Raw genomic sequence first — 19,431 nt, 5'->3', positions numbered from 1 at the left:
AAGGGCAGTAAGGTTCAGGGTGTACTGTTAAAGAGTGTGATGAAAAAGAGATTTTCCAGCACATAATTGCCCTGTATGTTCTAAAATTTGGCTGGAAGCAGCCCTGAGGCACCTGAGTATAGGAATTCTGTAGTCTAGATTTCTTATTTTATTAACTTACTGGATTTTCGCTCTGCGCACAGGTTTTCTCTGTGGCTTCTTGCTGTGGTGGTTAGTTCTCTTGTTGCAGAGAGCACGGGACTCTAGAACACAGGCTCAGTAGTTGTGGCCCACGGGCTTAGTTGCCCTGGGGCGTGTGAGATCTTCTCTGACCAGGGATTGAACTTTTGTCTCTTGCCCTGGGGGCTTCCCTGGTAGCTGAGACACTAAAGAGTCTGCCTGCAATGCAGGAGATGTGGGTTCAATCCCTGGGTCGGTAAGGAACCCTGGAGACGGAAGTGGCAACCCACTCCAGTATTCTTGCCTGGAGAATTCCATGGACAGAGGAATGTGGTGGGCTACAGTCCAAGGGGTCGCAAAAGTCAGACACGACTGAGTGAATAGCACTCCTGCGTTGGCAGGCGGATTCCTAAATAGTGAACCACCAGTATTCATAAACCCTGTATTGGAATATCACTTTTTTAAAAAAATATAATTTAGGAACCAGGAATGTCCTTAATGTGTCATTGCTTCTTCTCCATATGTGAGGTCTAAGTTTGAAATTGCTTCCTACATGCATCAAGTTTTTTTACAGAAAAAAAGGAAAAACAGACTCTGTGATAATTATTACACAACTTAAAGGCAGTGCCTCTGCAGAAGAGTGTTTATATTCAGGCAACTGCATGTGATTTCTTCTAAATACCTGGAGGACCTTGGGACAGTATGGGCGGCTGGGCTTTGTTAAAAGTTTGAGTTCTGCAGGCTACCTGGGCATTGATGTTAGGTGATAGGACTAGAAAATACCATCCAGTTTTTTGCTGCATTTTTATTCATTGAAACCTCATGCAGTCTGGATCCTCTGCCCCATGGGGTACTGTAAATGGTAGACCATAAGGAAGAATATGAAAGAATTTTTTCACAAGAACTAAATGGTTCCTAAAATGGTATTTATTTCATCTGCATAGGATTTCTAATGTTTCCCTACATTCTCTGGCTCTGCCGTGATCGTGATATGAGTGACACTGTGACCAAAGAAATGATGTGTAAATGGTTTCATTTCTTCCTGATCCTGTCAAATTATTGAGGAAATGTAGAGAGTAAGTTTTTCATGATCAAGTCATAGAATAACTCTTTATAAACAACAAAATAGTACATCACCCTCCTATAAATGGAGTGTGGGTATCTAGTGCATCTTACTGTGTACATATTTTGGGTGTTTTAGGACTCATTGGCCTTTGAGGATGTGGCTGTAAACTTCACCCTGGATGAGTGGGTTTTACTGGATTCCTCACAGAGGAAACTCTACAGAGATGTGATGCGGGAAAACTTCAGGAATGTAGTCTCAGTAGGTAAGAATGAAGAATTCCTTCCCTTTGTCAATTAGAGAGCAAGTGTTTCTTATCCATCTGTGCTGTTCAGAGATGTGGAATGTGGAAAGGGAGGACACTGAAAGAAAGTAGGGGGTAAAAAAAAAGGAATTCCCTGGCAGTCCAGAGGTTAAGTATCAGCACTTTCACTGCCGTGGCCCTGGTTCAATCCCTGGTCAAGGAACTAAGATCCCACAAAATGTACAGGGAGGTGAAAAGAAAAAAAAGAAACTGGGCAGTGTCAGAGTTCATTATGGACATAACATTCTGTAATGTCTAATACTTTGGGATCTTTTTTCTGGGTCTGCATTTCAGAAGCAAAACAGGAAGACCATGACATTGAAGATCAGGACAAAAACCAGGAGAGAAAATTACGGTGAGCCATATGTATAGTACAAAGCATGTCTCATATGAGAATCTTATGAAAACCCTAAAGGAAGCAAACAAAATAAATAGCTCTCTCTTCAAATTTAGTTGTTTTTAGAAAATGTCTCCCTCAAATTTTCTTAAATGTGATATAAATGTTCTGTGTTTGAAATATAGTTTGTGTGCAGTAAGTATTCATAAAGCCTATATTTGAATATCACTTTTTAATAGAAAAGGGAAAGTCCTGTTAACAGTGTTCAGTTTATTTGACTTCTACCAAGTCACACAAGATAGAAAACCTCACTATTGCTATAAATCATAGTAAAGACAGTAAATATAGTTAATTAAGGGAAAAAACTCATTAATAGTATTCTCATGATTTACAGAAATCCCAAAGCAGAGAGACACTCTGAAAAGAAAGACATTAATTCCTCTGAAGAAAGCTTCAACCTTATTCCAACTCCCAATGTGAAGAGAACTCGTGATATAAAACCATGGGAATGCAGAGCATGTGGGAAAGTCTTCATGTATCATTCATCCCTTACTAGACACATGAAATGTCACATTGAAAACAGATCAGGAGATCGCCGAAAGTACCGTGAGAAGGTATATAAATGTAAAGAATGTGGAATAGCATTCATTTTTCCTAGTGCTCTGAAGACCCATGAAAGGAGTCACACAGGGGAGAAACCCTATGAATGTAAGGAATGTGGCAAAGCCTTCACGTGGCACACAACTTTTCGAAAACACATGGGAACACACACTGGAGATTTACCTTACAAGTGTCAGAAATGTGAGAAAGCATTCATTTATCCCAGTCACCTACGAATGCATGAAAGCACTCATAAAGGACATAAACCTTATAAATGTACAGAATGTGGGAAAACCTTTGAAAGTCCTGAAACTATTGAAATACATGAAAGGATTCACAGGGGAGAGAAACCTTATGAATGTAAGCAGTGTGGTAAAGCTTTCAAACGTTTGAGGTCCTTCCAGGCACACAAAAGACATCACACAGGAGAAACACCGTTTGTATGTAAAACATGCTCTAAAGTATTGAATACTGCCTGGTCGCTACGAAATCATGAAAGAATCCACACTGGAGAAAAACCATACAAGTGTAAGGAATGTGGGAAAGCCTTCTTATTAAATGTAACCCTTCAGAAACACATGATAACACACACTGGGGATGGACCTTATAAATGTAAAGAATGTGAGAGAGTATTCATTCATCCCAGTTCTTTTAAAGTACATGAAAGGAGTCACACTGGAGAGAAACCATATCAATGTGACCAGTGTGGTAAATGGTACAGGTATCCATCATTTTTAAAAATACATCGAAGGACCCATAGTTGACAGGGAGGACACTTTGAATGTATGGGGATAAAATGGGAATGAAATGTATGGGAATGGGAAATGAAAGGGAAATGTTCTGTTCCACTTACGTTGACACGCATGAAAGAATTCACACTGGACAGAAACCTGTCAATTTGATGGAAATGTCAGGAATCTTCCATTTGTGTCTCAGTCATTCAAAGACCCACGAGACTACATGCTGGACGGAAATCATATAAAATGTGAAGAATGTGGAAAAGGCTTTTCCGATCTTAGTAGTTTCTGGAACCATAAAAGGATTTACTAGGTAAAACCTTATTTGTAAACAGCCTCAAATACTTCAATTGGCTGATATCATTATATGGAAAACTCCCATGGAGAAGATGTGTAAATGTAAATAACATGAGATAAATTGATGGAAAGTAATCCATGCTTAATGTTCCAGAAAACCTTCAGCATGAAAGAGTTGTTTTATTTTTATTTATTAGTATTTTCTTTTGACCTCAGCTTGGGACATGTAGGATCTTAGTTCCCCAACCAGTGATGGAAGCCTTGCCCCTGCAGTGGAGGCACATTGTCTTAACCACTGGACCGCTGGGGAAGTCCCAAAGGAATTGTTTTAAAAATTTTTTAAATTTATAAATGCATTGTGTTTTCTAAAGATCTTCCTTCAAGTTTAACCTTAAATGGTGGATTTCTACTCATTTCAGAAAGGAATGTTAATGTCAGTTGTTTCTGTAAGTTATCTTTCAACCACAGTACATGAGGTTTAAAGGTAGTAATTTTTCCTTTACTCAGATAGTGATTTTTTTTTTCCTCTTTGGATGTAATAGAAAAGGATAACTTTGTTTCTTTGCTAGGCAAAGGGGGCCACAGTGGGCTAATGCCCTCAAAACCATGTGTTCTTGGGGAAGAGAGTGAGAAAGTTTTATAATAATTGTTCAAAGAGGTTCACTTCATGGACATTCTTCTGATGGGGGTGGATGGTGAGACAAGTTGGAGTCAGCATCATCAACCTGAGGTCCAGCTGGTCTGGGGTCTACCTGTTTGTGGGCAGCATACCCTCCTTAATCATTAACTTCTCCCACCTGAGGGAGTTTCAGTTTCTGCAAAATAACTCAAAGATATTGTTGTGTGTGTTCATTGATGGGGAATCAGGACCTTGCCCCAAGGCTGCTCTTGACTCTTTCTCCCTGTTCTTGCACCCCCTCCCTTCCCTGATTAACAGCTGCTTGCCTCAGCCCACTGGAACTCAGGGAAGCTCATGGAAGCTGAGTGAAGGCTGTTTCCTACAATCAGAGAGAGGGACACAGAAAGGCCTTGTCCCCAGGAGCCCCACAGGGTCTGGCTCAGCATCAGTGTGGCAGTTCCTAGATGTATAACCTATTATATACATTGTACCCTTTTTTATGGGTTTCCTTGGTAGCTCAACTTATAAAGAATCTGCCTGCAATGCAGGAAACCCCTGTTCAGTTCCTGGGTCAGGGAGATCCCCTGGAGAAAGGATAAGCTGTCTACTCCAGTATTCTTGGGCTTCCCTGGTGGCTCAGACAGTAAAGAATCCACCTGCAATGCAGGAGACCTGGGTTCCCTCCCTAGGTTGGGATGATCCCCTGGAGGAGGGCGTGGCAACCCTCTCCAGTTGGTGGTGAGTATAGGAGCCTTTTTCCATTTCCATTCTATTAATCACTTGGAATTAATATCATGTATGGCTAGGATGTCAAACAGTATACTACTAGCTAAATTATGATTTTTCCTATTTGTTTTTTCTATTTCTGGCTAATTGAACAGACTGCTTGTTTGCATGTGTGTGTGGTTGCTCAGTCATATCTCTTTGCAACCTTTTGGATTGTAGCCCACCAGGTTCCTCTGTCCATGGAATTCTTCCAGGCAAGAATACTGGAGTGGGTTGCTATTTCCTATTCCAGGGGATCTTTCTGAACCAGAGATTGAACCCGTCTCCTGCATTGGCAGGTGGATTCTTTACCACTGCGCCAACTGGGAAGCCTGAATAGACTATGAGACTTGTGCTAATCCTAAAGATGTCAAGTTAGAGATAGGACCCAGACTTTCTAGAATCCATCCTCTTTGTAGTTCCTTGTTAGTATTCACCAGTAGCTCACCTGTGTGTGACTTAAAAGCAGATGTAAAAAAGACATTGTTCAGATATTAGAGCCTCCACCCTGGGAGACAGACAGTTACACAGGAGCTTCAAGGACAGCATCTTCCAGCATATTTTCCAAACTCCGTGAACTTGTAGTGAAGAGTATCATCAACACCAGCAACCAGTGTTTGATTTCCATATTTATAGATGTATAGTTTCCCCCAATGTCTTCATAGCTTCCACATCAAAGATCCAGCAGAGTTTGAATTTTTTCTGTTAGGCTTCCTGTGTCCACAAGGAAAGTATTTCAGAGTTTTGTGGTTGGGAATATCCTCATTCCACTCTTCTCTGGATTATATCTTTGTTTCCTCTCCTACATGTCAGTTTGCTTCTCTGGTGCACTGTGCACTGCTATCCTTGACCCATTGTTTCCATGTGAGAAGAATCACCTTCCTTCTGTCAAGAAGGCTGTGTTTCCTGTTACTTGTAGCTGAACATAATCCTTCAATGTGTTTTTTTATTGTATTTTCTGTTACATGATTAAAACTTTGAATTTGAAAAAAAAAAAAAAACTTTGAATTTGCTGCAAAACAGAAGGTTTTGTTGTATCAAATATTTTACCAATATTCTGAACTGTTCATTAGCCAACAAGTTTGCTTTTCATGTCCTCAGAGAATATATTAAAGTACCCATTCAGAAAAACTGTGCATTACTCTTCATTAAATCATTTATACAGTCTTGTCAGTTTTATCCTGTGAGTGAGTGCAAAGTCAGCTACTTTATCTTTGGGCCATTTTCTTGCTTTTAGTTACAGTTTTCCTCATGAAACTAATTTCTTACTCTTTTTTTTTTTTTAGTTTTATTTATTTTACTTTTGGCTGTGCTGGGTCTTTGTTGTTGCACCTGGGCTTTCTCTAGTTGCGGTGAGCTGGGCTACTGTCTAGTTGCGGTGAGCACATATCTCATTGTGGTGGTTTCTCTTGTGGAGCACAGGCTCTAGGGTGCGTGGGCTTCAGTATTTGTGACACACGGGCCCAGTTGCCCCGTGGCATGTGGAATCCTACCCAACCAGGGACAGAACCTGTGTCCTCTGCACTGGCAGGCAGATTCCCAACCACTGGACCACCAAGGAAGTCCCTCATTTCTTATCTGCAGAAGTTAAAAGTTGTTTCAGTGCCCATCTTGCCTGTGACCTCTAAGATCATAGCTCTAGTCAGATTCTAGGGTGAAGTAAATTCTATTGATAAATCCTATTAAGAGTAACATGGAAACTTACATTACCATATGTAAAATAGACAATGGGAATTGCTGTATGTCTTAGGAAACTCAGGCAGGAGGTCTGTATCAACCTGGAGGAGTGGGGTTGGGAGAGAGGTTCAAGAGGGTGGGGACATATGTATACCTATGGCTGATTCATGTTGAGGTTTGACAGAAAACAAAATTCTGTAAAGCAATTGTCCTTCAATTAAATGTTTTTAAAAAGTAGAATTATAGGGTTAAAAAAAAGTGATTACAGGACTTCTCTGGTGGCTCAGTGGTAATTCACCTACCAATACAGGAGATACAGGTTCAATCCCTGGTCAGGAAAAATCCCACATGCCTTGGAGCAGCTAAGGCCATGGGCCACAACTACTGAGCCTGAGTACCCTAGAGCCCTTGCTCAGCAATGAGAGAAGCCACTGCAAGGAGAGCCTGCACACCACAACTAGAGTTGCCCCTGCTCCCTGCAACTAGAAAAAAGTCTGTGCAGCAACAAAGACCCAGCACTGCCAGATATAAATAAACTATATTTTAAAAGATAAGTTAGAGGAAATGCAAAAATTCCTTAGAAGAAACAAACTCTGTTCAGTCGCTCAGTCATGTCCAATTCTTTGCAACCGCATGGACTGCAGCATGCCAGGCTTCCCTGTCCATCACCAACTCCTAGAGCTTCCTCATCAAACTCATTGTCCATCAAGTTGGTGATGCCATCCAACCATCTCATCCTCTGCTGTCCCCTTTTGCCTTCAATATTTCCCAGCATCAGGGTCTTTCTAATGAGTCAGTTCTTCACATGAGGTGGCCAAAGTATTGGAGTTTGAGCTTCAGCATCAGTCCTTTGAATGAATATTCAGGACTGATTTCCTTTAGGATGGACTGGTTGGATCTTGCTGTCCAAGGGACTCTCAAGACTCTTCTCCAACACCACAGTTCAAAAGCATCAATTATTTGGTGTTCAACTTTCTTTATAGCCCAACTTTCACATCCATACATGACTACTGGAAAAACCATAGCTTTGATTAGATGGAATTTTGTTGGCAAAGTAATCTGCTTTTTAATATTCTGTCTAGTTTGGTCATAGCTTTTCTTCCAAGGAGCAAGCATGTTTTAATTTCATGGCTGCAGTCACCATCTTCAGTGATTTTAGAGCCCCCCAAAAAAAAGTCTGTCACTTTTTCCATTGTTTCCCCATCTATTTGCCATGAAGTGATGGGACTGGATGTCATGATCTTAGTTTTCTGAAGGTTGAGTTTTAAGCCAGCTTTTTCACTCTCCTCTTTCACTTTCATCAAGAGTCTCTTTAGTTCTTCACTTTCTGCCATAAAGGTGGTGTCATCTGCATATCTGAGGCTATTGATATGTCTGCTGGCAATCTTGATTCCAGCTTGTGCTTCATCCAGCCTGGTATTTCGTGTGATATACTCTGTATATAAGTTAAATAAGCAAAGTGTGGTCCACTGGAGAAGGGAATGGCAAACCACTTAAGTATTTTTGCCTTGAGAACCCCATGAACAGTATGAAAAAGCAAAAAGATAGGACACTGAAAGATGAACTCCCCAGAATGGTAGGTGCCAAGTACGCTACTGGAGAAGAGTGGAGAAACAACACCAGAAAGAATGAAGAGATGGAGCCAAAGTGAAAACAACGCCCAATTGTGGATGTGACTGGTGATGGAAGTAAAGTTCAGTGTTGTAAAGAAACAAACTACTGCAGAGCTGCAGAGTCGATCTCAGGCCAGGAAACAATTGTCTTAACCTAGCAAAAGTACCTGGAGAAGGCAATGGCAACCCACTTCAGTACTCTCGCCTGGAAAATCCCATGCACGGAGGAGACTGGTAGGCTGCAGTCCATGGGGTCGCTAAGAGTTGGCCACGACTGAGCGACTTCACTTTCACTTTTCATTTTCATGTATTGGAGAAGGAAATGGCAACCCACTCCAGTGTTCTTGCCTGGAGAATCCCAGGGACGGGGGAGCCTGGTGAGCTGCCGTCTATGGGGTCGCACAGAGTCGGACACGACTGAAGTGACTCAGTAGCAGCAGCAAAAGTGCCAGGCAGGGACAAGACCCATCCCACCTACCACAGGTTGTCACTCAGGCGTGAGGGGCGGGGCATTGGAGTTTGTCCAACCAGGAGTCCGGTGAGGCAGGTGGGCGGGGCAACACCCCCTGGCGTAGACTTCCTTTTTCCCACTGAGCGGAAGGTCTAGTGTTTTTCCTGATTCCGTAACCTGGTTACTCTCAACGTTCAGTAGCCCTGTGATCTGCACTGGTCGTTGGAGTTCTTGGGAGGGAACTCGAAATGATGAATTTGCTGACCCAGGTTACGGACGCCGGAGAGGGACTGATCGGAACTAGCGGAAACCAGCCACTTTTTGACCCAGCACCGCGGGTCTCATCCCCGGAGTCTATGGATACCCAGGGTCTGGGGCGCCACCAGGACCTCAGTCCCCGCTGGCTCGCAGCAGGGGTGTTGGCCGGGCAGCCGGGACCCCGGGCGTCCGGTCTGGTCACTTCGCGCAGGAACCTCCTCCCCAGAGCCTCTCCCGGCGGCTCTGCTCCCACAGCCCCTCTTCTCCCCCAGATTGTGTCCTGACCACGTTCACTATTTTCGGTAGACAATCGAGACTCGTTCCAGAGGGTCCAGCGGTGAGATTAGGTGTCGGTTGAGGGGTCCCAGCCTGTCATTTCTATGCCGCGGGCACCTGGTTTCCTCTGAGTTTTCCAAAGAGTTGGGGAAGCGGAATCTCAAATCGAAGACCTTAGCCCCCATTAGTAGCTCTTTGTTGTCGTCGTGTTGTAGAAACCGTGACTCCAGAAAGAGACAGGCGGCACTGGAAGATGCAGAACAACAGGGTTTATTCAGCACCGGTGCGGGCTCAGTGGAGTCGCCTCCAGAGGCTGAGCGCCCAGACTTTGTTCTGGGTATCTTTTATTCAGCACAGACTTGCGGGTCTGCAGGATTTTCTCTTTCAAGCAACTCAGATACCCCCTCCTCAGGCAACTTAGATTCCCGCCGATGCAATGAGCAAGCAAGATTACAGAAGTGGAGGTGGTGAGCAAAAGCTGTTTAAGCAAGGTAACAGAGGCAGAAGGCAGAAAGTTGTTATTCTAAATGGGGATTGGTATTCTAGTTGGGGGTTTCCACCCCAGTTATTTCGTCACTCAGTCGTGTCTGAGTCTTTGCGACCCCATGGACAGCCCGCCAGGCACCTCTGTCCCTGGGGTTTCCCAGGCAGGAATACTGGAGTGGGATGCCATTTCCTTCTCCAGGGGATATTCCGAGATTGGGATCGAATCCGCAGCGCCTGCATTGGCAAGCGGATTCTTTACCGCTTAGCCACCGAGAAGCCCTTTGTAGGACTGGCCATAAATAAATTCCCAGATCTTTCCCCTCATTCCCAAAATCAGTTTCGCCTCTCCGATTCAAATTATCTATCAACTGTTCATCTCTGCGGTGCTTTTCAAAGAAACTCAATATTTTAATTTTTTATCCTATTTGTGCGGAGTCCTAGATGGCATTTTTCCGGGGCGCAGGTTGGTGGGGGGGGGGGGGGGATGGCCAACCGTAGATACCTAACCTGTCCGGAAAGCCAGGAATAACCCCTTGGAAGTAGGTTGTATGAAATCGTTTATCCTCTCGATATTTTACTGGGAACAGATATTCCATAAGAAATCTTTTTGTGGAGGTTTTTTTTTTTTTTTAACTTATTCCTGACGATCTACCCTGCCCGTTCCTACGTTAGTCCCCTTCGAAAGATTTACTCACTTATTTAAGTTTATTCAACACTGTAAGATGTATTTAATTACTAGAGCTTGAAATGCCGTATACAATATTTGCCAAGAGGTAAGAGAGGTGACTTTCACAGGAAAAAATATGAAGTATTATATTTTTGTGCTGTGAAGAATTTTTGTTTTACCTCTTTTCATTCCCTGAGTGAATATGAAGAGTTCTTCTGGACACTTGTTTTGGTATTCCAGGATTTAGACTTGCAGACAAGTATTCTAGTATGATTAATTGTGCAGTAATAAACTTGCCTTGGAAATAATGATTGACATTTTTTCTGAAGGGAGTAGATATGAGGGGTTTTCTGGGAGAACTAGTAGAAGTGGTTTATAATTTTCTTCTTTCATTTCCACAGAAACACTGGATTTGAGTGATTTTCCTGAATTGGTCAAACAGGATTTGTGTATTTAAAATTTCAGTGATGGTCAAGAGCACCTTCAGGGTCTTCAGGCTAAGGCTGCCTTGGAGTTTAGGGGAAGGGAGGAGAAGTACTTGAGGGCCCTCATGTACTTGGAATCATATGGTTTATAGCTTTGTCAGATTGGGTTCTTTCAGGTAGCAATACACTTTTATGCTTTCCATCATGTGTTTTCATAGCTTGATACTTCATTTCTTTTTACTGTGAACTGTGTTTGATCTTATGGATGGATTTAACACTGATTGTTTGAGTCAGGTTTGTTGCTTACCTGTTAACTAATGGTAGTTGTGAATTAAATCCATACAAGTATTTGTATGAGTTTTGCGTGACTACAAGACTTGCCCTCATTTGGATAAATAACACAGAGTGGTATTGCTGGGTCTTAATATACATTTGTTGTTGTTATTCAGTCACTAAGTCATGTTGAACTCTTTGTGACCCCTTGGATTGCAGCTTGCCAGACTTCCCTGTCCTTTACTATCTCCCAGAGTAGTCTCGAACTCATGTCTGTTGAGTCAATGATGCTATCCAACCATCTCATCCTCTGTTGCCCCCATTTCCTCCTGCCCTCAATGTTTCACAACATCAGGGGCTTTTCCAGTGAGTCTGATCTTCCCATCAGGTGGCCAGAGTACTGGAGCTTCAGCTTTAGCATCAATCCATCCAATAATTATTCAGGGGTGATTTTCTTTAGGAATGACTGGTTTGATTTTCTTGCTGTCCAAGGGACTCTCAAGAGTTTCTCCAGCAGAATCTGAAAGCATCAATTCTTTGGCGCTCAGCCTTCTTTATGTCCAGCTCTCACATCCAAACATGACTACTGGAAAAACCACAGCTTTGACTATATGGACCTTTGTCAGCAAAGTAATGTCTCTTCTTTTTAGTATGCTGTCTAGGTTTGTCATAACTTTCCTTCCAAGGAGCAAGCATCTTTTAATTTCGTGGCTGCAGTCACCATCCGCAGTGATTTTGGAGCCCAAGAAAATAGAGTCTGTCACTGCTTCCACTCTTTCTCCTTATATTTGCGATGAAGTGATGAGACCAGATGTCATGATCTTAGTTTTTTGATTGTTGAGTTTTAAGCCAGCTTTTCACCCTCCTCTTTCACCCTCATCAAGAAGCTCTTTAGTTCCTCTTCACCTTCTGCCATTAGAGTGCTATTATCTACATATCTGAGGTTGTTGATATAATATTTCTCCCAGCAGTCTTGATTCCAGTTTGTAATTCATCCAGTCCAACACTTTTCATGATGTACTCTGCATATAATTTAAATGAGCAGGTGACAATATACAGCCTTGACGTACTCCTTTCCTAATTTTGAACCAGTCCTTGTTTCATATCCAGTTCTAACTGTTGCCTTTTGAACTGCATACAGGTTTCTCAGGAGATTGGTAGGTGGTCTGCTATTCCCATCTCTTGAAGAATTTTCCACACTTTGTTGTGATCCACACAGTCAAAGGCTCTAGCATAGTCAATGAAGCAGAAGTAGATGTTTTTCTAGAATTCCCTTGCTTTTTCTATGATTCAACAGATGTTGGCAGTTTGGTCTCTGGTTACTCTGCCTTTTCTAAATCCAGCTTGAACATCTGAAAGTTCTTGGGTCACCTACTGCTGAAGCCTAGCTTGAAGGGTTTTGAACATAAACTTGCTAGCGCATGAAATGAGGGCAATCATATGGTAGTTTCAACATCCTTTGGCATTGCCTTTCTTTGGGATTGGAATGAAAACTAACCCTTTTCCAGTCCTGTGGTCTCTGCTGAGTTTTCCAAATTTGCTGACCTATTGATTGCATCACTAACAGCATCATCTTTTAGGATTTGAAATAACTCAACTGTAATTCCATCACCTCCACTAGCTTTGTTCGTAGTAATGCTTCCTAAGGCCCACTTGACTTCACACTCCAGTATGTCTGACTCTAAGTGAGTGACCACACCATCGTGGTTATTCCAGTCATTAAGACCTTTTCTGTATAGTTCTGTGTATTCTTGCCACCTCTTCTTAATATCTTCAGCTTCTATTAGGTCCGTACCATTTCTGTCCTTTATTGTGCCCATCTTTGCATAAAATGTCCTTTGGTATCTCCAATATCGTTGAAGAAACCTCTAGTCTTTCCCATTCTATTGTTTTCCTCTATTTCTTTGCATTGTTCACTTAAGAAGGCTTTCTTATCTCTCCTTGCTATTCTCCGAAACTCTGCATTCAGTTGGGTACATCTTTCCCTTTCTCCTTTGCCTTTCACTTTTCTTTTCTTAGCTATTTGTAAGGCCTCCTCAGACAACCATTTTGCCTTCTTGCATTTCTCTTTACTGGGCTTGCTTTTGGTCACCACCTCCTGTATAGTGTTTCAAACCTCTGTCCATAGCTCTTCAGACACTCTGTCTACCAGATCTAATCTCTTGAATCTGTTGGTCACCTCCACTGGATGGTGGAATAAGGAATTTGATTTAGGTCATACCTGAATGGTCTAGTGGTTTTCTCTACTTTCTTGAATTTAAGCCTGAATTTGGCAATGAGGAGTTCATGATCTGAGCCACAGTAAGCTCCAGGTCTTGCTTTTGCTGACTGTGTAGAGCTTCTCCATCTTTGGCTGCAAGGAATATAATCAAGCTGATTTCAGGATTGATCATCCAGTGATGTCATGTGTAGGGTCGTCTCTTGTGTTGTTGGAAGAGGGTGTTTGCTATGACCTGTAACCTTTGCCCAGCTTCATTTTGTACTCCAAGGCCAAACTTGCTCCAGGTATCTCTTGACTTCCTACTTTCATATTCCAGTCCACTCTGATGAAAGTACATCTTTTTTGGGTTTTAATTCCAGAAGGTCTCATAGGTCTTTATAGAACTGCTCAACTTCAGCTTCTTCAGTGTTAGCAGTTAGAGCATAGACTTGAATTACTATGATGTTGAATGTTTTGCCTTGGAAACGAACTGAGATCGTTCTGCCATTTTTGAGTCTGCACCCAAGTACTGCATTTCGTACTCTTTTGTTAACTATAAGGGCCAATCCATTTCTTCTAAGTGATTCTTGCCCACAGTAGTACATATAATGGTCATCTGAATTAAATTTACCCATTCCCATCCATTTTAGTTCGCTGATTCCTGAAACATCAGTGTTGACTCTTGCCATCTCCTACCTAACCTTGTCCAATTTACCTAACAATCTAGGTTCCCATGCAACATTGTTCTTTACAGCATCAGACTTTATGTTTACCACCAGACACATCCACAATTGGGCATCATTTCTGCTCTGGCCCGGCCTCTTCATTCTTTCTGGACCTATTTCTCTTCTCTTCCCTAATAGCATATTGGATGGACACCTACCGACCTGGAGGGCTATAGCCTGGTGGGCTACAGTCCATGAGGTCATGAAGAGTCAGACAGGACCCAGTGTCCGAACAACAGCAGCAGCAGCAGTGAATGAAGATGATCTTCACCTCTATATGGTGTTCTGAGTGTTTTGCTTTTTAGTCTTTAAATAATTGTGTGGTGTTAGCTCTTTGTTTTCTTTGCAATTTCCCATTGACATTTGATGTTCAGCATGTTTTCATATTTCCAGTTTCCCTCTGCCTATCATTTTTGGTCAATGGTTCTTTGAGATCTTTTGCCCATTGTTAATTGGATTGTCTTCCTACTGTTGGGTTTTAATAGTTCTTGGCTATTTTGAATACCAGTCATTTATTAATATCTTTGTGAGTCTGTTTCTGTTTTGAAAATAAGTTTATTTGTGATATATTTGAGATACCACATGTAAGTCAGTGACCATACAGTATTTGTCTTTCTCAGTGTAACTTACCTCACTTAGTATGAATAGTTGTAGGTCTATCTATTTTGCTGAAATAATGCAAATGGCATTATTTCAATTTTTATGGCTGAGTAATATTCCATTGTATATCTGTACTACATCTTTTTCCACTTATTTGTTGATGAACATGTAGGTTGTTTCCATGTCTTGGCTCTTGTAAACAGTGCTACTAGAACACTGGGTGCCTGTATCATTTCAAATTAGAGTTCTCTCTGGATATATACCCAGGAGTAAGATTGCTGCATCATATGGCAAGTCTAGTTGGTTGGGGAATATTCACACTGCTTTCTAAAGTGGACACACCACTTTTCATTCCTACAAAGCTAGTGGAGGTAATGGAATTCCAGCTGAACTATTTCAAATCCTAAAAAATGATGCTGTTAAAGTGCTGCACTCAGTATGCCTGCAAATTTGGAAAATTCAGCAGGGCCCACAGGACTGGAAAAGGTCAGTTTTCATTCCAATCCCAAAGAAAGGCAATGCCAAAGAATGTTCAATCTACTGTATAGTTGCACTCATTTCATATGCTAGCAAGGTACTGCTCCAAATCCTTCAAGCTAGGCTTCAACAGTACCTGAACCAAGAACTCTTCCAGATGTACAAGTAGGATTTTTGAACCAGAGATCAAATTGACAACATGCATTGGATCATAGAAAAAGTATGGGAAATTCAAAAAATATCTACTTCTACTTCATTAACTACATGAAAGCATTTGACTGTGTGGATCATAACAAACTGAAAAGTTCTTAAAGAGATAGGAATACCAGACCACCTTACCTATCTTGTGAGAAACCTGTATGCAGGACAAGAAGCCACAATTAGAATCAGACATGGAACAATGGACTGGTTCAAAATTGGAAAGGAGTATGTCAAGGCTGTACTGTTAAGAGAAGTCTGGCATGCTGCAGTTCATGGGGTTGCAAAGAGTTGGACACATCTTGGTGCCTGAACAACAAAAATAACAAAAACAATTGGAGTACAGTTGATTTACAGTGTTATGTTAGTTTCAAGTGTACACAGCAAAGTGAGTAAGTTATACATGTACACTTCTCTTTAGATTCTTTTCTCATGTGGGTCACTACTTACTGGTGAATTTTTTAACGGGTCTTTCAAAGTTGGTATACTAGTGACAAATTCCTTCCATTTTTGTTTCAGCTGCTACATCGCTTCAGTCGTGTCTGACTCTGTGTGACCCCATAGATGGCAGAATGGCCTTATTTTTTCTTAAGTTTTAAGGATCATTACACTTGCTATTAAAAATTAAGAAAAAATAAGGCCATTCTGAGACAAAAATGGAAGGAATGTATATGCTTGCTATTAGGGCTTCCTTGGTAGCTCAGCTAGTAAAGAATCCGCAGATCCCCTGGAGAAGGAATAGGCTCCAGTGTGTACTCCAGTATTCTTGGGCTTCCCTGGTGGCTCAGATGGTAAGGAATTTGCCTGCAATGCAAGAGACATGGGTTCAATCCCTGGGTTGGGAAGATCTCCTTAAGGAGGGCATGGCAACCCACTCCAGTATTCTTGCCTGGAGAATCCCCTTGGACAGAGGAGCCTGGCAGGCTACAGTCCATAGGGCTGCAAAGAGTCGGACACAACTGAGCGACTAAGCACACATGCTTGCTATTAATATAAAGTTCTAGGAAAGTTGTTTCCTTTTAATTTCAAAACTTTAAGTATTTTAGACCATTTGGTATTTCTATCTCTGTTTTCTGTCATTTATTTTCATTGTATATACTTGAAATTTCCTGTTAAAGAAGGTCATGCCAGGATTCATGGATTTTGTTCTGTGTTTTTATCTTTTTTTGTCATGTCAGACTCTGGTGAAACAGAGTGTTTTTGGTACAGGAGTTAAGAACATCATTTTCAGGCTTGTTTTTATTTTTTTTTATTTTAATTGGAGGCTAATTACTTTACAATATTGTGGTGGTTTTTGCCATCCAGTGACATGAATCAGCCATGGGTATACATGTGTTCCCCATCCTGAACCTCCCTCCCACTTCCCTCCCCATCCCATCCCTCCGGGTCATCCCAGTGCACCAGCCCTGGGCACCCTGTCTCATGCATCGAACCTGGACTGGCGATCTATTTCACATATGATAATATACATGTTTCAGTGCTATTCTCTCAATGCATCCCACCCTCGCCTTCTCCCACAGAGTCCAAAAGTCTGTTCTATACATCTGTGTCTCTTTCACTGTCTCACATATAGAGTCATTGTTACCATTTTTCTAAATTCCATATATATATGCGTTAATATACTGTATTGGTGTTTTTCTTTCTGACTTACTTTGCTCTGTATAATAGGCTCCAGTTTCATCCACCTCATTAGAACTGATTCAAATGCATTCTTTTTAATAGCTTAGTAATATTCCATGGTGTATATGTACCACAGCTTTCTTATCCATTCGTCTGCAAATGGACATCTAGGTTGCTTCCATGTCCTGGCTATTGTAAACAGTGTTGTGATGAACACTGGAGTACACGTGTCTCTTTCATTTCTGGTTTCCTTGGTGTGTATGCCCAGGAGTGGGATTGCTGGGTTGTATGGCAGTTCTATTTCCAGGTTTTTAAGGAATCTCCACACTGTTCTCCACAGTGGCTGTACTAGTTTGCATTCCCACCAACAGTGTAAGAGGGTTCCTTTTTCTCTGAACGCTCTCCAGCATTTATTGTTTGTAGACTTTTTGATAGCAGCCATTCTGACTGGCATGAGATAGTACCTCATTGCGGTTTTCATTTGTATTTCTCTGATAATGAGTGATGTTGAGCATCTTTTCATGTGTTTGTTAGTCAGTCATGTTTTTAAAACATCTCTCTTTTCTCTTTCCCAGTTTTAAGACACCAGTTTGCCCTTTGAAGTTCTGCTCTGATGGTTTTGAAGATTTGTTTAATTTGAGTATTTTTGTTCTTGTGAGATCAAGAATCACAAGTTCTAGATTCATAAATCACAGACTAAGTTTTCGCCTGTCAGTAGCCATAGTGGTTACTTGGAAGACTTACTCCTGAAATTGCAGGATGGAGACTTTATGTTTTTTTGGAGGAAGCCAGTGATGAAACCCTTACATATTTCATAATCTGGGAAGAATCACCATCAGAGTTTTATGGACGTGGTGAACTTTCTTGTAAACTGTGCTCTTAACCTGTCCCTTAAGGGCAGTAAGGCCCAGGGTGTACTGTTAGGGTGTGATGATAAAGAGCTTTTGTGGCACGTAATTGCACAATGTCTTCTAAAATTTGGCTGAAAGCAGCCCCAAGTCACCCGAGTATAGGAATTCTGTGGTCTAAAATATTATTGCCTCTTCCTCAGTCGAAGGTCTAAGTTTGAATTAATTTTCTAACTGCATCTAATTACATATACAGAGAGGAAAAAAAAGCAGAATCTGTGATAATTATTACACAACTGAAAGGCAGTGCTCTTGAAGAAGAATATGTATATTCAGGGAACTGCATGTGGTTTCTTCTAGAAGACAGAAGAACCTTGGGACTGTGGGGCTTTCTGAGTTTTGTTAAAAGTTTGATTTCTACAGGTCACCCAGCCTCTGATGTTAGAGGATGTAGGAGAAAGTTTCCAGTTCTTCACTGTGTGTCTGTTCATTGAAACCTCATTCAATCTCAATTCTCTGCCTTACAGTGTACTGCAAATTGTGAATCATAAGGAAGAAGATGAAAGAATTTTTTTTGACAAGAACTGGATGTTCCTCAAATGGTATTTGTTTCATTTGTAAAACATTCTTGTTATTTCCCTACATTCTTGGGGCTCTGCCATGATTGTGCTATAAGTGATACTGTGACCACAGAAATGATGTATAAATAATTTTTGTTTCTTCATGATACTATTACCTTAGAGAGGAAGTGTGGAGAGTAAGATTCTCATGATCAAGTCATAGAATGTGTGTGCTCAGTCATATCTGGTTCTTTGCGACCCCATGGACTGTACCCCACCAGACTCCTCTGTCCATGGGATTTTTTTCAGGCAAGGACACTGGAATAGATTGCCATTGCCTCCCCCAGGGGATTTTCCTGATCCAGGGATTGAACCCCCGTCTCCTGCATTGGCAGGCAAATTCTTTACCAGTGAGCCACCTGGTCACATGGTCACATAAGGTCCCAAATTGCCAACAGAATCATATATAATGTTCCTACTAGTGATGTGTGATTGTCTGTGCTGTCAGTCTCAGGCATCTTATTTGGCACACATTTTGGGTGTTTTAGGACTCACTGGTCTTTGAGAATGTGGCTGTGAACTTCACCTGGGAGGAGTGGGTTTCACTAGATTCCTCACAGAAGAAACTCTACAGAGATGTGATGCTGGAAAACTTCAGAAACATTGTCTCAGTAGGTAAGAATGAAGAAATTACCTCCATTCATCAGTTAGAGAACAAGTGTTTTTTACCTGTCTGTGCTGTTCAAAGATGTAGAATGTGGAAAGGAAGGACACTGGTTAAGAATGTGGGGGTGGGGGGAAGGGCATTCTCAATGGTTCAGTGGTTAGGACTCGGAGCTTTCAGTGCCATTCCTCAGCTTCAGTACCTGGTCAGGGAATGAATACCCAACTAACTGCACAGCACGGAGGAAAATAAAAATAAAGCAAGAAAGAAATAGAAACTGGCCTGTGTCAGAGCTCATCATGGACCTAAAATTCAGTAATTGTTCTGTAATTTCTAATACTTTGGGATCATTATTCTGGGTTTGCATTTCAGAAGCAGAATGGAAACATCATGGCATTGAAAGTCAGTCCAGAAACCAGGGGAGTAAATTAAGGTGAGTCATACTCAAAATTAAAAGCATTTCTCATATGAGAATTGTGGTCTACTGTGAAAATTTTAAAAGAGGCAAACAAAACAAATAGTCCCATTTTCA

General features: G+C 41.5%; 1 protein-coding gene across 4 annotated transcripts in view; it reads left to right on the top strand.

Moving 5' to 3' along the window:
* Window positions 1-19,431, top strand: part of LOC133061906 (zinc finger protein 709-like) — a 26,224-nt gene extending 6,793 nt beyond the window's left edge. Inside the window, exons 3-8 of one of the 4 annotated variants that reach the window (XR_009694059.1) lie at window positions 1,361-1,487; window positions 1,821-1,881; window positions 2,258-2,477; window positions 18,203-18,277; window positions 18,784-18,910; window positions 19,272-19,431. Coding sequence is in view for 3 of the 4 variants with exons in the window: in XM_061150214.1 (XP_061006197.1) it covers window positions 1,361-1,487; window positions 1,821-1,881; window positions 2,258-3,227 (1,158 nt within the window). In the remaining variant the exon portion in view is untranslated. Of the gene's footprint in view, window positions 1-416; window positions 1,236-1,360; window positions 1,488-1,820; window positions 1,882-2,257; window positions 6,013-18,202; window positions 18,278-18,783; window positions 18,911-19,271 lie in introns of those variants that run through there. The other 3 variants (XM_061150216.1, XM_061150217.1, XM_061150214.1) reach the window with 3 other exon arrangements.

The sequence above is a fragment of the Dama dama genome, chromosome 9 (genome assembly GCF_033118175.1).
Source record: "Dama dama isolate Ldn47 chromosome 9, ASM3311817v1, whole genome shotgun sequence".
Taxonomy (NCBI): Eukaryota; Metazoa; Chordata; class Mammalia; order Artiodactyla; family Cervidae; genus Dama; species Dama dama.
This window is presented reverse-complemented; position numbering and strand designations above follow the sequence as displayed.